The 16,665-nt window shown below is 41.6% G+C and overlaps 1 protein-coding gene across 1 annotated transcript in view; it reads right to left on the bottom strand.

Annotated features, from left to right (window-relative positions):
• The window catches only part of LOC126108895 (uncharacterized), a 58,972-nt gene that overhangs the window by 5,751 nt on the left and 36,556 nt on the right, over positions 1-16,665 (bottom strand). Inside the window, exon 3 of the mRNA XM_049914263.1 lies at positions 13,237-13,317. Within this exon, the coding sequence (XP_049770220.1) occupies positions 13,237-13,317 (81 nt within the window). The remainder of the gene's footprint in view (positions 1-13,236; positions 13,318-16,665) is intronic.

The following is a 16,665-nucleotide window of genomic DNA, read 5'->3' on the forward strand; positions in this document are numbered from 1 at the left end:
CCTCCCTCACACACAGTTTGTGATATCCAAGCTGTTCAGTGTCAATTCTGTAAACTGCGATTCAAGCAACATTTTGGAATTCATTAGCCAGATAAATAATCATCAATCGCTGATTGCTTAGAAGTTTTCAGTTCACTTTTATCAACAATGTTGCTAGTATAAATACTGCTCATCATGGACATTTGTATAGCAAATTTGAAATTATTGACACCATTTTTGAACGTGTTTGTCACCCATTTTTTAGGTTCGTGTAGTAAGCACAACTCACGACATATTTCAGCAGCTTAAGATCTTTTTCGCCAGCAAAAATCTTAGCACCTCCCGCACTTCACAAATGGCAGAATCTACAATTGTCTTGGCCATTGTGATCTGCTCTCATCAACTGGCAAATGATACTGAATCAAACGAACATTGCAGTTGTTTCCTAAAGAGTCAGTAGACAGGGCTGCATGTGTGAAACTTCATTCAGACCTACAGTCAGTTAAATGTTAGTCACCAGACCTTAGTTTTAGAACATGCCTTGTATGTTGAAAGGATATCAATATTAAAACTTCGAAATGAGTGTTACAATACTGAAGATCCTGCCAAACATGAAATCCACTGTGTAATACAGATTTCAGTGGCAAAAAACTTCAAAACTGTTGACATTTTTTGCAAATATTGTATGGTTTCTGGGTGGTGACTGTTACAACACAGGGGCATTCCAGAGAGCGGGCATAGAGATCCCGACAGAGGGAAGTGAGACACATTGAAACTGCCAACCTCACCCGTGGCCAGTTATCAGGAAGGAGACGTCCCTCTTTTGCAAAGAGAGCAGGGTACATGGGATGGCCAGGGAATCGGTGAATGGTGATGGTGTAAGAAACCAGGAGCTGGCTCCATCATATTTGTAGAGAGGGAATCCCCACTTCTGTGAGGAGACTGTCAATAGCAAGATGCACTCCATAATGGTGAACAGGGTCAAGTATTTTCAGAGTGGAAGGAGCCACTGAACCGTAAACCTGACTACCACAATCTAGTTTGGACAAAACCAGAGCACAGTAAAGATGGAGAAGAGTAGCACGGTCTGCCCCCCCCCCCCCCCCTCTGATGTGTGAACCAGGAGGTGGGGAGCATTAAGCTTCCGCATACATGTACCGTATTTACTCGAATCCAAGCCGCACCTGAAAAATGAGACCCGAAATAAAGGAAAAAAAAATTTCCCGAATCTAAGCCGCACCTGAAATTTGAGACTCGAAATTCAAGGGGAGAGAAAAGTTTTAGGCCACACCTCCAAATCGAAACAAAGTTGGTCCATTGTAATATGAGACACAATATAGGTCGGATGAATGACGATACACCTACAGTAGTTTGGTTCGAGTCGTAAGCTTAGCAGTTAAGCTTTACCAGGTAGCCATGCTATGCATCAGGCGCTCCATCTGTATTTACACGCGTACCCTTCCTTTTTCATGTGCTTCGTCTGGTTTGAATTGATTGTTTATTTTTCTTTGATCTGATAAGTGCAATTTTCTTTGTAATAGGTGTTTACGTCACTCTAAGCTGAAAATGCATTACTGTATTGTGTCATGCATTGTTTGTTGCATTCTGATAGTGCGTGTTTACGAACTGTCACCGCTCGCGGCATGGCTTGCTTTTGTGCATGCTACCGCCGCTTACAATTAAGAAAAAAAAAAGAGAGGAATCGTCTCATTAGCGAAACAATGGCAAGAGACTGCTATTTGTTGTTACTCACACTGCTGCCTTCTTTGATAATGATCAACAAGAACCAAATAATAAACCGCGTATGATAGAACATGTTCTGAACGAGAGTTAGGCGAAAATTTTTCTCCGTTTGAAAATCTTTGCGGCCACTTCTTTGGTACATCAAATCCTACACAGAAATTAGAGTAATCTTACATTTAAAAATCTAGTCAGTTGCCGTGCTTCATTTCTGACTGTATCACTATTAGGCGTAAGAATAATACGAATATAAACATGAAACAATACGTATATTCTTCTGCGTTTGCTGTTGTCTCACTCTAGTTTCGTAGTTTATTAGGCAGACAGGATTTAAATGAGATAGCAGCAAACACGAAAGAATACATGGCAAAATGTTTATATTCGTATTATTCTTATGGTGAAGAGAATACTGCATGTGATTTGCAATTCATAAAAGTTCCTATTAGCAACCATCTCTTCTCACAGGTAGGAAAAAAAATCAGAATGTAGAGTTGGCCATATTGACAAACATCCCAAACAGTCTTGCCAGTCGGATTTTTGTAGTACATTGAATTTCTGCTACATCTGAAGATGAACAATACGGAGTTTGTATTTACTTCGTTGCATAATGTATGAAAATGCAGTGGTCGAAATTCGGGGCAGAGAAAAAAGCTCGTCTTCCACCTTTTTTTTTTTTAATTTATTTACTGACGCAGAGAATTTGGCGCCAGAATTTATCTTTGTGCCTGCAAAGCATGCCTGTGTAGCGCTACATATATTCGACGGCAGAAGTTAGTTGTGGCGGCACCTACCAGCATATTTCAGAACTTCCGCTTACTTTGCACTTGATTCTAAGCCGCAGGTGGTTTTTTGGATAACAAAAACCGGAAAAAAGTGTGGCTTAGATTCGAGTAAATACGGTAGTCTTCAGGTGGTGGATATGGGGACCCAACATCAGCATTTTATCAAAAATAAGGCCCAAGAAAAGGGACTGCACTACAACATCTAGGAGCTGGTCACCTAAATAAAGTTCCGGATCAAGGTGTGCTGTGGGTCGATGAAAAATGCATAACCTGGGTTTTGGAGGTAGAAAACTGGAAGCCATGGGAGAGTGAGTAAATGATTAGTTGGAGACCGTCCGTCCCGGAAGCCACACTGATACAAAGACAAAAGGTCCTGAGATACGAGTACCGTATTTAGTCGAATCTAAGCCGCACTTTTTTTCCGGTTTTTGTAATCCAAAAAAACGCCTGCGGCTTATAATCGAGTGCGAAGTAAGCGGAAGTTCTGGAAAATGTTGGTAGGTGGCGCCACAACTAACTTCTGCCGTCGAATATATGTAGCGCTACACAGGCACACTTTGCAGGCACAGAGATAAATACTGGCGCCAAATCCTCTGCGTCAGTAAATAAATTTAAAAAAAGGTGGAAGACGAGCTTTTTTTCTCCGCCCCGAGTTTCGACCACTGCATTTTCATACATTATCCAACGAAGCAAATACAAATTCCGTATTGTGCATCTTCGAATGTAGCAGCATTTCAATGTACTACGAAAATCCAACTGGCAGGACTGTTTGGGATGTTTGCCAATATGGCCAACTCTACGTTCTGAATTTTTTCCTACATGTGAAAAGAGATGGTTCCTTATAGGAACTTTTATGAATTGTGAATCGCATGCAGTATTCTCTTCACCGTAAGAATAATACGAATATAAACATTTTGTCATGTATTCTTTCGTGTTTTCTGCTAACTCATTTAAATCCTGTCTGCCTAATAAACTACAAAACTAGAGTGAGACAACAGCAAACGCGGAAAAATATAGATATCATCCCATGTTTATATTCGCATTATTCTTATGCTGAATAGTGAGTCAGAAATGAAGCACGGCAATTGACTAGATTTTTAAATCTAAGATGACTAATTTCAGTGCAGAATATAATGTACCAAAGAGGCATCTGCGAAGATTTTCAAAAGGAGAAAAATTTTCGCTAAACTCTCATTCAGAACATCTTCTATCATACGCTGTCTATTATTTGGTTTTTGTTGAAGATTATCAAAGAAAGCAGGAGTGTAGGTAACAGCAAATAGCAGTCTCTTGCCATTGTTTTGCTACTGAGACGATCCCCCCCCCCCCCCTCTTTTTTTAGTTGTAAGCGGCAGTAGCGTGCACAGGAGCAAGCCATGCCACGAACAGAGACAGGTCATAAATACTCATTATCAGAATGCGACAAACAATGCATGACACAGTACAGTAATGCATTTTCAGCTTAGTGTGACGTAAACACCTACAACAAAGAGAACGGCATTTATCAGATCAAAGAAAAACAAACAATCAATTCAAACCAGATGAAGTACGCGAAAAAGGAAGGGTACCTGTATAAATACAGATGGAGCACCTGACGCATAGCAATGGCTACCTGGTAAAGCTTAACTGCTAAGTGTACGACTCGAACCAAACTACTGTAGCTGTATCGTCATTCATTCGACCTAAATTCTCTCTCATATTACAATGGACCAACTTTGTTTCGATTTGAAGGTGCGGCCTAAAACTGTTCTCTCCCCTCGGATTTCGAGTCTCAAATTTCAGATGCGGCTTAGATTCGTGAAATTTTCTTTTCCTTGATTTCGAGTCTCATTTTTCAGGTGCGGCTTAGATTCGAGTGCGGCTTAGATTCGAGTAAATACGGTACCAGACATAACCGGAAGCTAACCATCATCTCGAGCAGTTTACAAAGTACAATCGTTAGGCTAATCAGGCGGTAGTCGTCGCAAGATGTCGAGTTCTTCCCGAGTTTAAGGACAGGGATAACTACACTGTCTCGCCATTGCAAGGGCAAGGCACCTGTGAGCCAAATGCGGCTGAAGACCCTGAGCAGATATTGCCTCTGAGTGGAGTCCAGGTTGTGGGTGGAATTCACAGCTGGAGCCATGTCACGTGAAGAGATAAAGCCTGCAAGAATTCCCATTCAGTGAAGGGTTCACCCTGGTGGGGGTTCAAACAGAGGGGAGTCTGTTCAACTCAGCATTTCTGCCGGAAAAATGTAGCAGGAAGGGGGAGAACGCCAATGCTGTTGCAGTGTGTCCAAAGGTGTATTGCATAGACCAATGGAGCAGTACACGGAGCAACCTGAAGGATAAGATCCTGGACAGTTGATCGTCACTGATGGAACAGAATACAATGGAGCTTGGACCAAACCTGTCATGAGAAGGCATACATCCCCACAGAGGAAACATAGCACTCCCATCATTCCTGCTTAACACTTAAAAGCGAGGTGGTCGGTCTGCGAAGGGTGTTGTTTAAATCACTAAAGCACGTGTCAGCAGTCCTGGACAGCGACCGCTACGACCTCAGTCCACCACGCTACCGATCGACAACAAAGGGAACCGGTGGATAGGAGGATAGCAGTGCCAGCAGCATGAAACATAGTGGTAGAGAGACCCTGCACTACCACATCAATGCAATTCGACAGAGAGGCGTCTAAGTGCACAGCAGATGTATATGAAGGACAACTGGCCCTGCAAATGCGCAACAATGGTGGCAGGGGACTGACTGATTCACCAGAAAGTGGTTACTGTCCCAAAGATCATTATGGGGTGATAGGGAAGTCACGAGAGCAGGGAAGGAGGTTATGAGATCGATAGCAGTAAATGTGCCACGAGCGGCACTGAAGTGGGTAGCGGAACCCTCACTGAGAGACACAAATCAACGTCTGTATTAAGTTAGTCAATTAGAAGATCCCTATCTGTCAAAGTGGCACTCTCCCACATGGGATGTTGTGCATGGAAGTCCTCGAGGAGGACATAGGGGACGGGAGTTGCTGTATTCAATGTAAGGAAGTAGACTGCCTGGAGGGAGGTAGACATTGCAAACAGTGAATGCTGGGGCTGTTTGCACTCTAACCACTACTGCTTACACATTGGTGCAAAGGGGGATCCAGTCACTAATGACATCGGTGCGAACCAAAGTGCAGACCCTTCACATGCTATCTCGGGACCGACACGGTTCCGACAAAATGCCCAATAACTACAAAATGTTGGAGAGTGGTCATCACAGAAGAAAGCAGAACAATAGGAAACAAGCTGTTGTATTTCTCGTAGGTGACAATAATATCCAATGCAATTCCACTGGAATATCGTGTGGTGAGAGTCCAGGTTAGACATAAAGAAGCCAAGGGGAGGTCGTTTCACTCAGTCGCTGGTCTTCACCGACAAGGATAGGGTGACATCCACACATAAAACATCAGACTCAGACTTGTTCGTTGCTGTTAGTAGTAGTTTATCCTGTAGTGAAGTAGAAGTGGATAGTTCCTGTGAATTATTATGGGTGGAGGTTACACTCAACAACCGAGCTAGGTTAATAATTGGCTCCTTTTACCGACCCCCCGACTCAGCAGCATTAGTGGTAGAACAGCTGAGAGAAAATTTGGAATACATCTCACGTAAATTTTCTCAGCATGTTATAGTCTTAGGTGGAGATTTCAATTTACCAGATATAGACTGGGACACTCAGATGTTTAGGACGGGTGGTAGGGACAGAGCATCGAGTGACATTATACTGAGTGCACTATCCGAAAATTACCTCGAGCAATTAAACAGAGAACCGACTCGTGGAGATAACATCTTGGACCTACTGATAACAAACAGACCCGAACTTTTCGACTCTGTAAGCGCAGAACAGGGAATCAGTGATCATAAGGCCGTTGCAGCATCCCTGAATATGGAAGTTAATAGGAATATAAAAAAAGGGAGGAAGGTTTATCTGTTTAGCAAGAGTAATAGAAGGCAGATTTCAGGCTACCTAACAGATCAAAACGAAAATTTCTGTTCCGACACTGACAATGTTGAGTGTTTATGGAAAAAGTTCAAGGCAATCGTAAAATGCGTTTTAGACAGGTACGTGCCGAGTAAAACTGTGAGGGACGGGAAAAACCCACCGTGGTACAACAACAAAGTTAGGAAATTACTGCGAAAGCAAAGAGAGCTTCACTCTAAATTTAAACGCAGCCAAAACCTCTCAGACAAACAGAAGCTAAACGATGTCAAAGTTAGCGTAAGGAGGGCTATGCGTGAAGCGTTTAGTGAATTCGAAAGTAAAATACTAGGTACCGACTTGACAGAAAATCCTAGGAAGTTCTGGTCTTACGTTAAATCAGTAATTGGCTCGAAACAGCATGTCCAGTCACTCCGGGATGATGATGGCATTGAAACAGAGGATGACAAGCGTAAAGCTGAAATACTAAACACCTTTTTCCAAAGCTGTTTCACAGAGGAAGACCGCACTGCACTTCCTTCTATAAATCCTCGCACAATCGAAAAAATGGCTGACATCGAAATAAGTGTCCAAGGAATAGAAAAGCAACTGAAATCACTCAACAGACGAAAGTCCACTGGACCTGACGGGATACCAATTCGATTCTACACAGAGTACGCGAAAGAACTTGCCCCCCTTCTAACAGCCGTGTACCGCAAGTCTCTAGAGGAACGGAAGGTTCCAAATGATTGGAAAAGAGCACAGGTAGTCCCAGTCTTCAAGAAGGGTCGTCGAGCAGATGCGCAAAACTATAGACCTATATCTCTGACGTCGATCTGTTGTAGAATTTTAGAACATGTTTTTGCTCGAGTATCATGTCGTTTTTGGAAACTCAGAATCTACTATGTAGGAATCAACATGGATTCCGGAAACAGCGATCGTGTGAGACCCAACTCACTCTATTTGTTCATGAGACCCAGAAAATATTAGATACAGGCTCCCAGGTACATGCTATTTTTCTTGACTTCCGGAAGGCGTTCGATACAGTTCCGCACTGTCGCCTGATAAACAAAGTAAGAGCCTACGGAATATCAGACCAGCTGTGTGGCTGGATTGAAGAGTTTTTAGCAAACAGAACACAGCATGTTGTTCACAACGGAGAGACGTCTACAGACGTTAAAGTAACCTCTGGCGTGCCACAGGGGAGTGTTATGGGACCATTGCTTTTCACAATATATATAAATGACCTAGTAGATAGTGTCGGAAGTTCCATGCGGCTTTTCGCGAATGATGCTGTAGTATACAGAGAAGTTGCAGCATTAGAAAATTGTAGCGAAATGCAGGAAGATCTGCAGCGGATAGGCACTTGGTGCAGGGAGTGGCAACTGATGCTTAACATAGACAAATGTAATGTATTGAGAATACATAGAAAGAAGGATCCTTTATTGTATGATTATATGATAGCGGAACAAACACTGGTAGCAGTTACTTCTGTAAAATATCTGGGAGTATGCGTGCGGAACGATTTGAAGTGGAATGATCATATAAAATTAATTGTTGGTAAGGCGGGTACCAGGTTGAGATTCATTGGGAGAGTCCTTAGAAAATGTAGTCCATCAACAAAGGAGGTGGCTTACAAAACACTCGTTCGACCTATACTTGAGTATTGCTCATCAGTGTGGGATCCGTACCAGATCGGGTTGACGGAAGAGATAGAGAAGATCCAAAGAAGAGCGGCGCGTTTCGTCACATGGTTATTTGGTAACCGTGATAGCGTTACGGAGATGTTTAACAAACTCCAGTGGCAGACTCTGCATAAGAGGCGCTCTGCATCGCGGTGTAGCTTGCTCGCCAGGTTTCGAGAGGGTGCGTTTCTGGATGAGGTATCGAATATATTGCTTCCCCCTACTTATACCTCCCGAGGAGATCACGAATGTAAAATTAGGGAGATTAGAGCGCGCACAGAGGCTTTCAGACAGTCGTTCTTCCCGCGAACCATATGCGACTGGAACAGGAAAGGGAGGTAATGACAGTGGCACGTAAAGTGCCCTCCGCCACACACCCTTGGGTGGCTTGCGGAGTATAAATGTAAATGTAAATGTAAATGTAGCTGTGAGGGGCGAGATGACAACTCTGGGGCCACCAGGGTAATCTTGTCCTCGGACTTATGTTGTTTCTTATTTTTCTTCTTATACTTCTTCTCTATCAGAAGTGGAGGAGGACAGGGCAAAGAGGGAGAGCAGGCTTCTGTAACACCCAAGACTGCGAGAGCGCAGGAGACCATGGGACGATGGGACGCATAGATTGTGTATATTGTTGCTAAGTGTCATAGTAGGCTTCTGACATCAGACGCCACAGGAAGGGGGGGAAGGAGGGAAGGAGTCCCAGGGGAAGCCTGATCACCGGCAGGTGCCAAAGAAGAGAGGCACTATTTCGACCAGAGAGAGGGAGCAGTTCCCAAAGGAGAAGGAATGGGAACACTGAGGAGGATGGGTAGGGGGAGGGGGAAGGGAGAGGAGAAAGGGATGGGGCTGGGGTAAGGAAGGGGTAGGAGAGGGAAAGGATGCAACAGGGGCAAAAGCTCCTCGACGATGCTCGAAGGAGTAAGATATTTATTTTTGGCAAGTCTCAGCACAACATAGGCTATCCAGGAACTTGTACTCTTGGGTCTTCTTTTCTCTCTAGTAAGCTGGGCAATCTGGTGACCAAGGAGAGGGGTGGTCATGACAACTGACACACACAGGTGGCAGAACACAGGGGCTTCCTTCACGCAGTGGGTATTCACAGTTACCATACAGAGGGTTCGAGGTACAGCGGGAGGGTATATGCCCAAAACGCAAGCACCAAAAACACCTCGTGGGTGGTGGGACGTACAGCTTCACATAACCTTTATCTTCTCTGGGAGGGTATCTTCCTTGAGAGCCAGAATGAAGGCACCAGCATCAATGCGCTTGTCTTTACGACTCTTCTGCACACATTGAACAAAAATGACACCATGTAGCTCCAGATTGCCCTGCATTCTGCTTCAGTTTGCAGGATGAGGTCACTATGAAAAATCACTCCCTGGACCACATTCAGAGACTGGAGAGAGGTAATAGACTAAGACATTGCCAAGACAATCGCAAGCATGAAGAGCTGCAGGGTGGAAGAAGAAGCTTTGATCAAGAAGGAGCCCGACCGAATCTTGTGGAGTGACTCCACTTCACCAAACCTTGTCCTCTATATTCTCAAGAAAAAAAAAAAAAAATGGCTTTCTGGCGATGAATGTGTCCCTCTCCATCCTAGTACAGACGATGTATCAGGGAAAGCAGCCATTGCCAGGAGTTCCTATGCCACAGGCACACAAGCAACGACTTCTTGGCATAAATGGGAAAGGGACAGCTCAGATATAAGTAGTGCGATCCCCGCATTGTTAGGTGGGCTCAGCCAGATGGGTACATACCTGCCCCACCACACACAGTGGCTACACGTGCTGGTGACCTAGTAGGGTGGAGGGGGGGCTACGGCAGCGAAGGAAGAGAGGAAGGAAGGAGGAAGAGGAATCCACAATGTAGATGTTTGGGAGGGAGTTCTTCCCCAAAGGGTTTACACAAAAAACAGAAAATGTAGAAATGGAGGTCAAACCCCAATCGGTGATCTAAATGGCAAAAAGGATGAAAGAGAACAGGCTGGATGAAACTAATCTGGAGGCAATACAGGGAACCAAGAGGATAGCCAGGTCGACATAAATCAGAACACAGAAAGAGGGGAAGGATGGGGAAGCAGGAAAGAAGTGAGGATAGGGAGGGAAGGGCACGGTGAAGGAAATACAGCCAGGGAAGGAAGAATGGACTGTAATAGCTCAGAGCCCTGTGTGCATCAAACACAAACTCATAAAAGAACCGTGAGCTCCGCCCCCAGGGGGAACTTTATTAACACACTTTCTCCAGACAGTTTACATCTATCTTTAAGAATATTTCAGTTCAGCATGTTCAGTATCTCTGTGACATTCTCCCACATATTAAACAAACCTATGACCACTTGTGCTGCCATTCTCTGTATACGTTCAATATTCTCTGTTAGTCCTATTACGTTCAAGTGCCGTACACTTGTGCAAGTTTCAGGAACCGGTCATATGACTGATTTGTAAGCAATCTCCTTTGTACACTGATTGCACTTCACCAGTATTCTACCAATAAATTGATGTCTACCACCTGCTTTACCCATGACTGAACCTATGTGATCATTCCATTTCACATCCCTACAACATTTTACCCCCAGGTATTTGTATGAGTTGGCTGATTCCAACAGTGACTCACTGATATTATATTCATAGGATACTACTTTTTTTGTTTGGGAAGTGTCAAGTTTTACATTTATGAACATTTAGAGTAAGTTGCCAATCTCTGCACCATGTTGAAATATTATCAAGAACTTATTGAATATTTATGCAGCTTCTCTCAGACAGTATTTCATTACAGATAACTGCATCACCCAAAAAAATCCTGATTGTACTATTGTCTGCAAGGTCATTAATATACAATATGAACAGCAAGGGTTGCTACACAATGCTTTTTGAAAATCAAGAAATACTGCATCTACCTGGCTGCCTTGAGCCAAAGCTTTCAGTACGCCATGTGAGAAAAATGTGATCAATGTTTTCGGAATTATGCTTTTTGGAATTGAGGAGGTAATTTTGTTCAAGATACCTCATTATGTTTGGGCTCACAACATGTTCTAAGATACAACAACAAATCAATGCCAAATATATTGGAATATAGATTTGTGGATCACTTCTACTACTTTTCTAGTAGAAGGATGTAACCTGTGCTTTTTTTTTAAAACTGGGCACGGTTTTTTGTTCAAGGGGCCTACAATAGATTATAGTTAAAAGAGGGACTAACTCAACTGCAAATTCAGGACAGAATCTAAAAGGGATTCCATGGGGCCCTGAATCTATGTTAAAATTTAACAATTTCAGCAGTTTCTCAACACCATTGACAATAATACTTATTTCATACATCTTTTAGGGATACGATGATTACATTGTGGCATTTCTCCTAGGTGTTCTTAGTAAAGGAACTAGTTTTCATGGCCACAAAAGAAATTTAAGTTTTCCACATCACCTATTAGTGATCTCTAGTAAAGCGTGTTTCTTTAAAGAATCAAACTACCAGGTACAAACAGCTTCACACTGCTGATTACTTTACAAATGAAGTAATGAGTTACTTATTTTATGTCGAGCAAGTAAACAAACGATGTTTATAAAAGGTTCAAAATTATATTAGAAGTTATCGGAAGTAACTAAATACTCTCATTATCAAAGCATTTTGAATTTGGTCAATTGTAATTACATGAAATATTAAGAATCAAATTTTTGTTGCCCCTGGACACCATTAGATAGGCAACGTCAAACTGAGAATGTGCACCATGAACCGGGTTACCAATTTAGTAACACAGATTCCAAGTTCAGCCAAGATTTAAAGTTTTAACAACACTCCTGGAAATTTCTTGTCCGAAAACATCACACATTTAGAAATTTTTGTATAAAGATGCTGCAAACTGTTGTCACTAGAATGTAATGTCAAAAAGCTTTGATAACAATAACATGTCACATCACGTTGAAAAACTGACATTCTTACAACATTAATTTGAGCCACAACACTACACGAAAGTTGACAAAATACATCCTAGTACTGAAACTACCGGAAAAGAACTGAAGACTGAACATTTGGTGCTGATCTGACATGTGTATTCGAATATTTACCTTATTTACACTTTCCATAAAATTAAAATTTACTTTTGCTCTTTTATGAACGACAAATACATAACTCCATGACAAATTCTCAGAGGCAAGAGATGCAATCATACAATAAATAATGAACAAAAACTAAGATTCCTGATATCTGGGTAGCATGCTGCAATTAGCTGTGATAAAACAACATTACAAAATCTCAATGCCCTTCTTCACTGTTCCTTACCCAACTGATTGTTTCCGAAGCAGAATCTCAAAGTGATTTGTAACAAATGACTAATTTCCCACTTTTTCTAGAGGAAGTCATAATCCTGTGTATACAGATCAAATGCGACAAGTGAATATGCTGTATACCAATGGTTTAATGTGCACGAAAGGTGGAGGAAAAATTTTCACCATGACAAACCTCCGTTATCTAGTAGTTGTCAACAAATGAATAAATCCATATAAAAACCAGTGTTTCACAACATCTCAATTGTTTTGCGCGAGATGGTGACCAAACAATTAGAGAACCTCCAAGTTCTGTTTTTATTGGGTACCTGTAGGCCTTTGGCAGAACCATAAATCTCTGTGCATAATTGGTGTTCCGTAAGATGCAGGCATTAACTTCTGAATGACACTGTCATCAGTGATGACAGGCAAGTTTTCTATGCTAACACAGATGTAAAATAGCTGTTAAAGGTGATGGGGCAGCGAACACACAAATTTTTGCATCAGCACAAATGGGATGTATTTGAACACCAGCCCTGAACCCATACTTGGCTTCAAGTGATATGAAAAAGTAGTTTGCACCCCGCACTACTTTGATGCTGCCATTGTGGCTGCAAGCTCAGGTGACAGGATGTTATGACGAGAGAGTTTTTCAACTCATTACGGGAGCTGATAAATTTGAGATTCTTCTAAAATGTTTAGTATAACTATTACAGTACGTTATTTACAGTCAAACAGAGGTTGCTTTGTGGATAGTCTTCATAATATGAAACAGACTCTCTATAGAGATGCCGTGGCAACTGGAGTAACTTCGTTTACACTAAGAGTCAAATTTCAGAAAAATACCTTTTCCACCACCTCTGACACTTTGGCTTCTTCTTCTTCGCCATTGATGGAACTTCCATTCACAGATAAGCATGCAGGTATCTGAAATTAGAAAGGGGTAAAAAGAAACTGAGGAGTGTTACAGCATTAAAAATGTAAGAGAGACAATTATACTGATGTCTCCCTTAAAACTTCAAACAGTGTAAATGTATCAAGATACAGTTATGTGGATTTTTCCTATAAAACTTCAAACAGCTCAATAAATTCAGATTCCCCAGTCTCACAATGAAAGTATCGCATACCTCAACAAGCAGTGACTCACACTGCAGAAACTGAAATAATTTTCGGCATATATTTCTATGAGGAAATTCAGCACAGTTACTTGATTCACGCCTAGAACATGCACAAACTAATTTCAATGACTTCGTTTGAGACAGCTTTTCATGTAGCTGTAAAATCACTGGTGTAATATCAAATACCAACAACGGTCACAGAATGAATTTTGTTTCTGCAGTGGAGTGTGATATGGAAATTTCCTGGCAGTAGTATTCAGCTGACTTTTTTATGGTTTCTAGTGAAATATTTCAGTAAAATTTTCATTCACTGTATTAATTTCATTGGATGTTCCAGTGGCAGCTTGTATGTTTGGTTTTAGCTTCAAAATTGTGTGAAGTTTTGGTGGTATTAGTATTAGTTGTCGTTTAGTAGTACCGATAGAAGTTGTTGCTTTCTTAGAAGAGAGAGAATTTCGAGATCTCTGAATAGTTCTACTGTTGTAACTGAACTTTGGTAATGTAGACGTTTAGTTTTTTCAGTAATTTTATTTTGCGTGACAAGTGTGGGCATCATCACAGGTTTGTGAGTAGTGGGTTATGGTGTGGGATTTGTTCAAACCATTTTCTTGAAGGGGGCAGGTGGGAGGAATGCAGTGGAGAAGCCAGTGGGCATTCATGCGAAATACTCTCCTGGGAATACAGAATGTGAAGTAGAAATAAGTTGACAGAGGAGCAGGAGCATAAGATTTATGCCCTTCAAGTGCAGTTACAAGACAGAAAGGAGGAACTAGATGGGTTGAGGAAGGTGAAGGGTGCTGGGGAAAGTGTAACTGGCTGTTGGTAAGAAGGCACCTAGGAGGACGTGCTATTCAGATAGCTGTACATTGTGGATATGCAATAGATATGACCAACTGTCAGAGCTGAGTGGAGAGGAGCCTCTTGTAGATGTAAGCGTGGGAAACATGCAGCAGCACTCAGCGGTATGGCACCTAAGTCAGTCACAAATTCTAACAGAAAGAAGAAGGTTCTGCTGCTAGGTAAATCACACGGTAGAGGTGTGGGCCAGCAGTTGCAGGAAGTGTTGGGGAATGGGGAGTGAGTACCAGGTCACCAGCATTGTGAAGCATAGTGCACAGTTGGCTCACGTGACTGACAGTACAGGGGAGTTATGTAGGAATTTTACAAAAGAGGATAAGGTAGTGATTGTGGGTGGAGGATGGTATAGCCTTGATAGGGACAAGGAACATGACGTAAGTGGTGACCTGGTAAAGATATCTACTCAAACTGGTGGCACTAATGTGCACTTTGTGCAACTGTTTCAGGGTCATGATTGGCCTCACCTTGATGTTGCTGTTACACGTGTTAACATGGGGCTGGAGAAGACACTGATGGCAGAGGGCACGGGTCACATTGCAGTGGTGTCAGTTGAGTGTATCAAGAGGTTGGGTTCCACTAGGCATGGCCTGCACCTCAATAGGTACGGAAAGGTAACCTCGCAAACCTTATAGGTGACAGTGTGGTGAGTGGTTGTGGGATCACTTGTGGAAAAATCCCTGTAGTAGTTGGTGTTAGAGCTGCATTTTTTTAGACTCAATTCAGCTGATAGGTATACCTGCTTAATGGAAGTCCCTCTGACAAAGGAATCAGCTTCAGAAGAGGTCGGGTATCTAAGTACAGAAGGAATTAGCATATTTCATCAATATATAAGAAGTATTACAGATAAAGTTAGTGAATTGCTTATAAATGTTCAATCAGACATTACTGGTATAAAAAAAAGCACCACTTTAATAATTTGACTATTCAGAGGCTTCCTTTACCAGAATACAGATTAGCTGGCTGTTTTTCAAGGAGTTCTTTTTGGACTGGGGGAGTGGCCATTTACGTAATTAGACACCATTCCGTTTGAGTCCTTAGCGTTAACACGGCACTACACTCAACAGATATTTGAATGTTGTGCAGGCGCAGTTGAATTTAGTTGTTTATATGTCCACTAACCGTAACTATGACTTCAGAACATTTCTGCTCAAGCTAGAGAGGATTCTTGTTAACTTTATAGGAAGTACCAAAAATTAGTTATATGTGGTAACTTCAATATTAATTTTGTATGTGATTGTGCAAGGAAAAGGATGTTACTAGATCTCCCAACTCATATGATCTGATGCAGACTGTTTTTTTCCAACAAAAGTGTAAGGGAACAGTAGCACAGCCACATACAGTATTTTTATTCATTCTTTATTACTAGATGGGCATTCTGTTAGGAAATGGGTGAATGGCCTTTCAGACCATGATGCACAAATTTTAACACTAAAAGACTGAACAAATGTCTCATATAATTACCAACTATGCAGGAAAGGTAATCCAACAGCAACAGAGAGTGTTTTAAACCCTGTTAAGAAGCAAGAATGGTAGGCTGTTTACAGTGCTGTTAGCACAGATGATAAATAAAATGCATTCCTTAACACACTTCCCATGCTCTTTGAGAGTTGCTTGCCATTTAAATATTCTAAACAGGGTACTAGCAATAAAAGGCAGTCTGGGTGGCTGACTAGCAGGATGGGGATATCATGTAGAACAAAGTGGAAATTCTATCAAAATGTTAGAAGAAGTCATAACATAGCTACATTAGTCCATTACAAGTACTGTAAGGTGCTTAAAAATGTTACTAGGAAGGCAAAGAGTATGTGGTATGCAAATAGAATAGTTAATTCACACAATAAAATTAAAACCACATGGTCGTTTCTGAAGGAAGTGTCTGGTCAACAATACTAGGTCAACAATATAAAGTCAGTTCGTAGTAAAAATATATATGTTACTGGTAAGTCAGAATATGTACAGTATTCAACAATCATTTTCTCAGCATTGCTGGTGAATTAAATAAATACTTAGTTTCTACAGGGACTCGTGTAACCTTTCCGATATTGACATCCAAAATACTCCTCTGTGATACTGAATCAATAATTGAATCACTGAAGACTAAGGACTCTCGTGGTTACGATGGAGTTCCTTTAAGAATGGCCAGTTTCCTGAACGATTAAAGTACTCAGCAGTAAAGCCGCTTTATAAAAAGGGAGAAAGGGATAATGTAGACAATTTTAGACCTATGCCATCAGTGTTTGCTAAAGTTATTGAAAAGGCTGTTTATATAAGGATAATTAATTACTTTATATCACATAAT

This window comes from Schistocerca cancellata, chromosome 11 (assembly GCF_023864275.1).
Source record: "Schistocerca cancellata isolate TAMUIC-IGC-003103 chromosome 11, iqSchCanc2.1, whole genome shotgun sequence".
In the NCBI taxonomy this organism is placed as follows: Eukaryota; Metazoa; Arthropoda; class Insecta; order Orthoptera; family Acrididae; genus Schistocerca; species Schistocerca cancellata.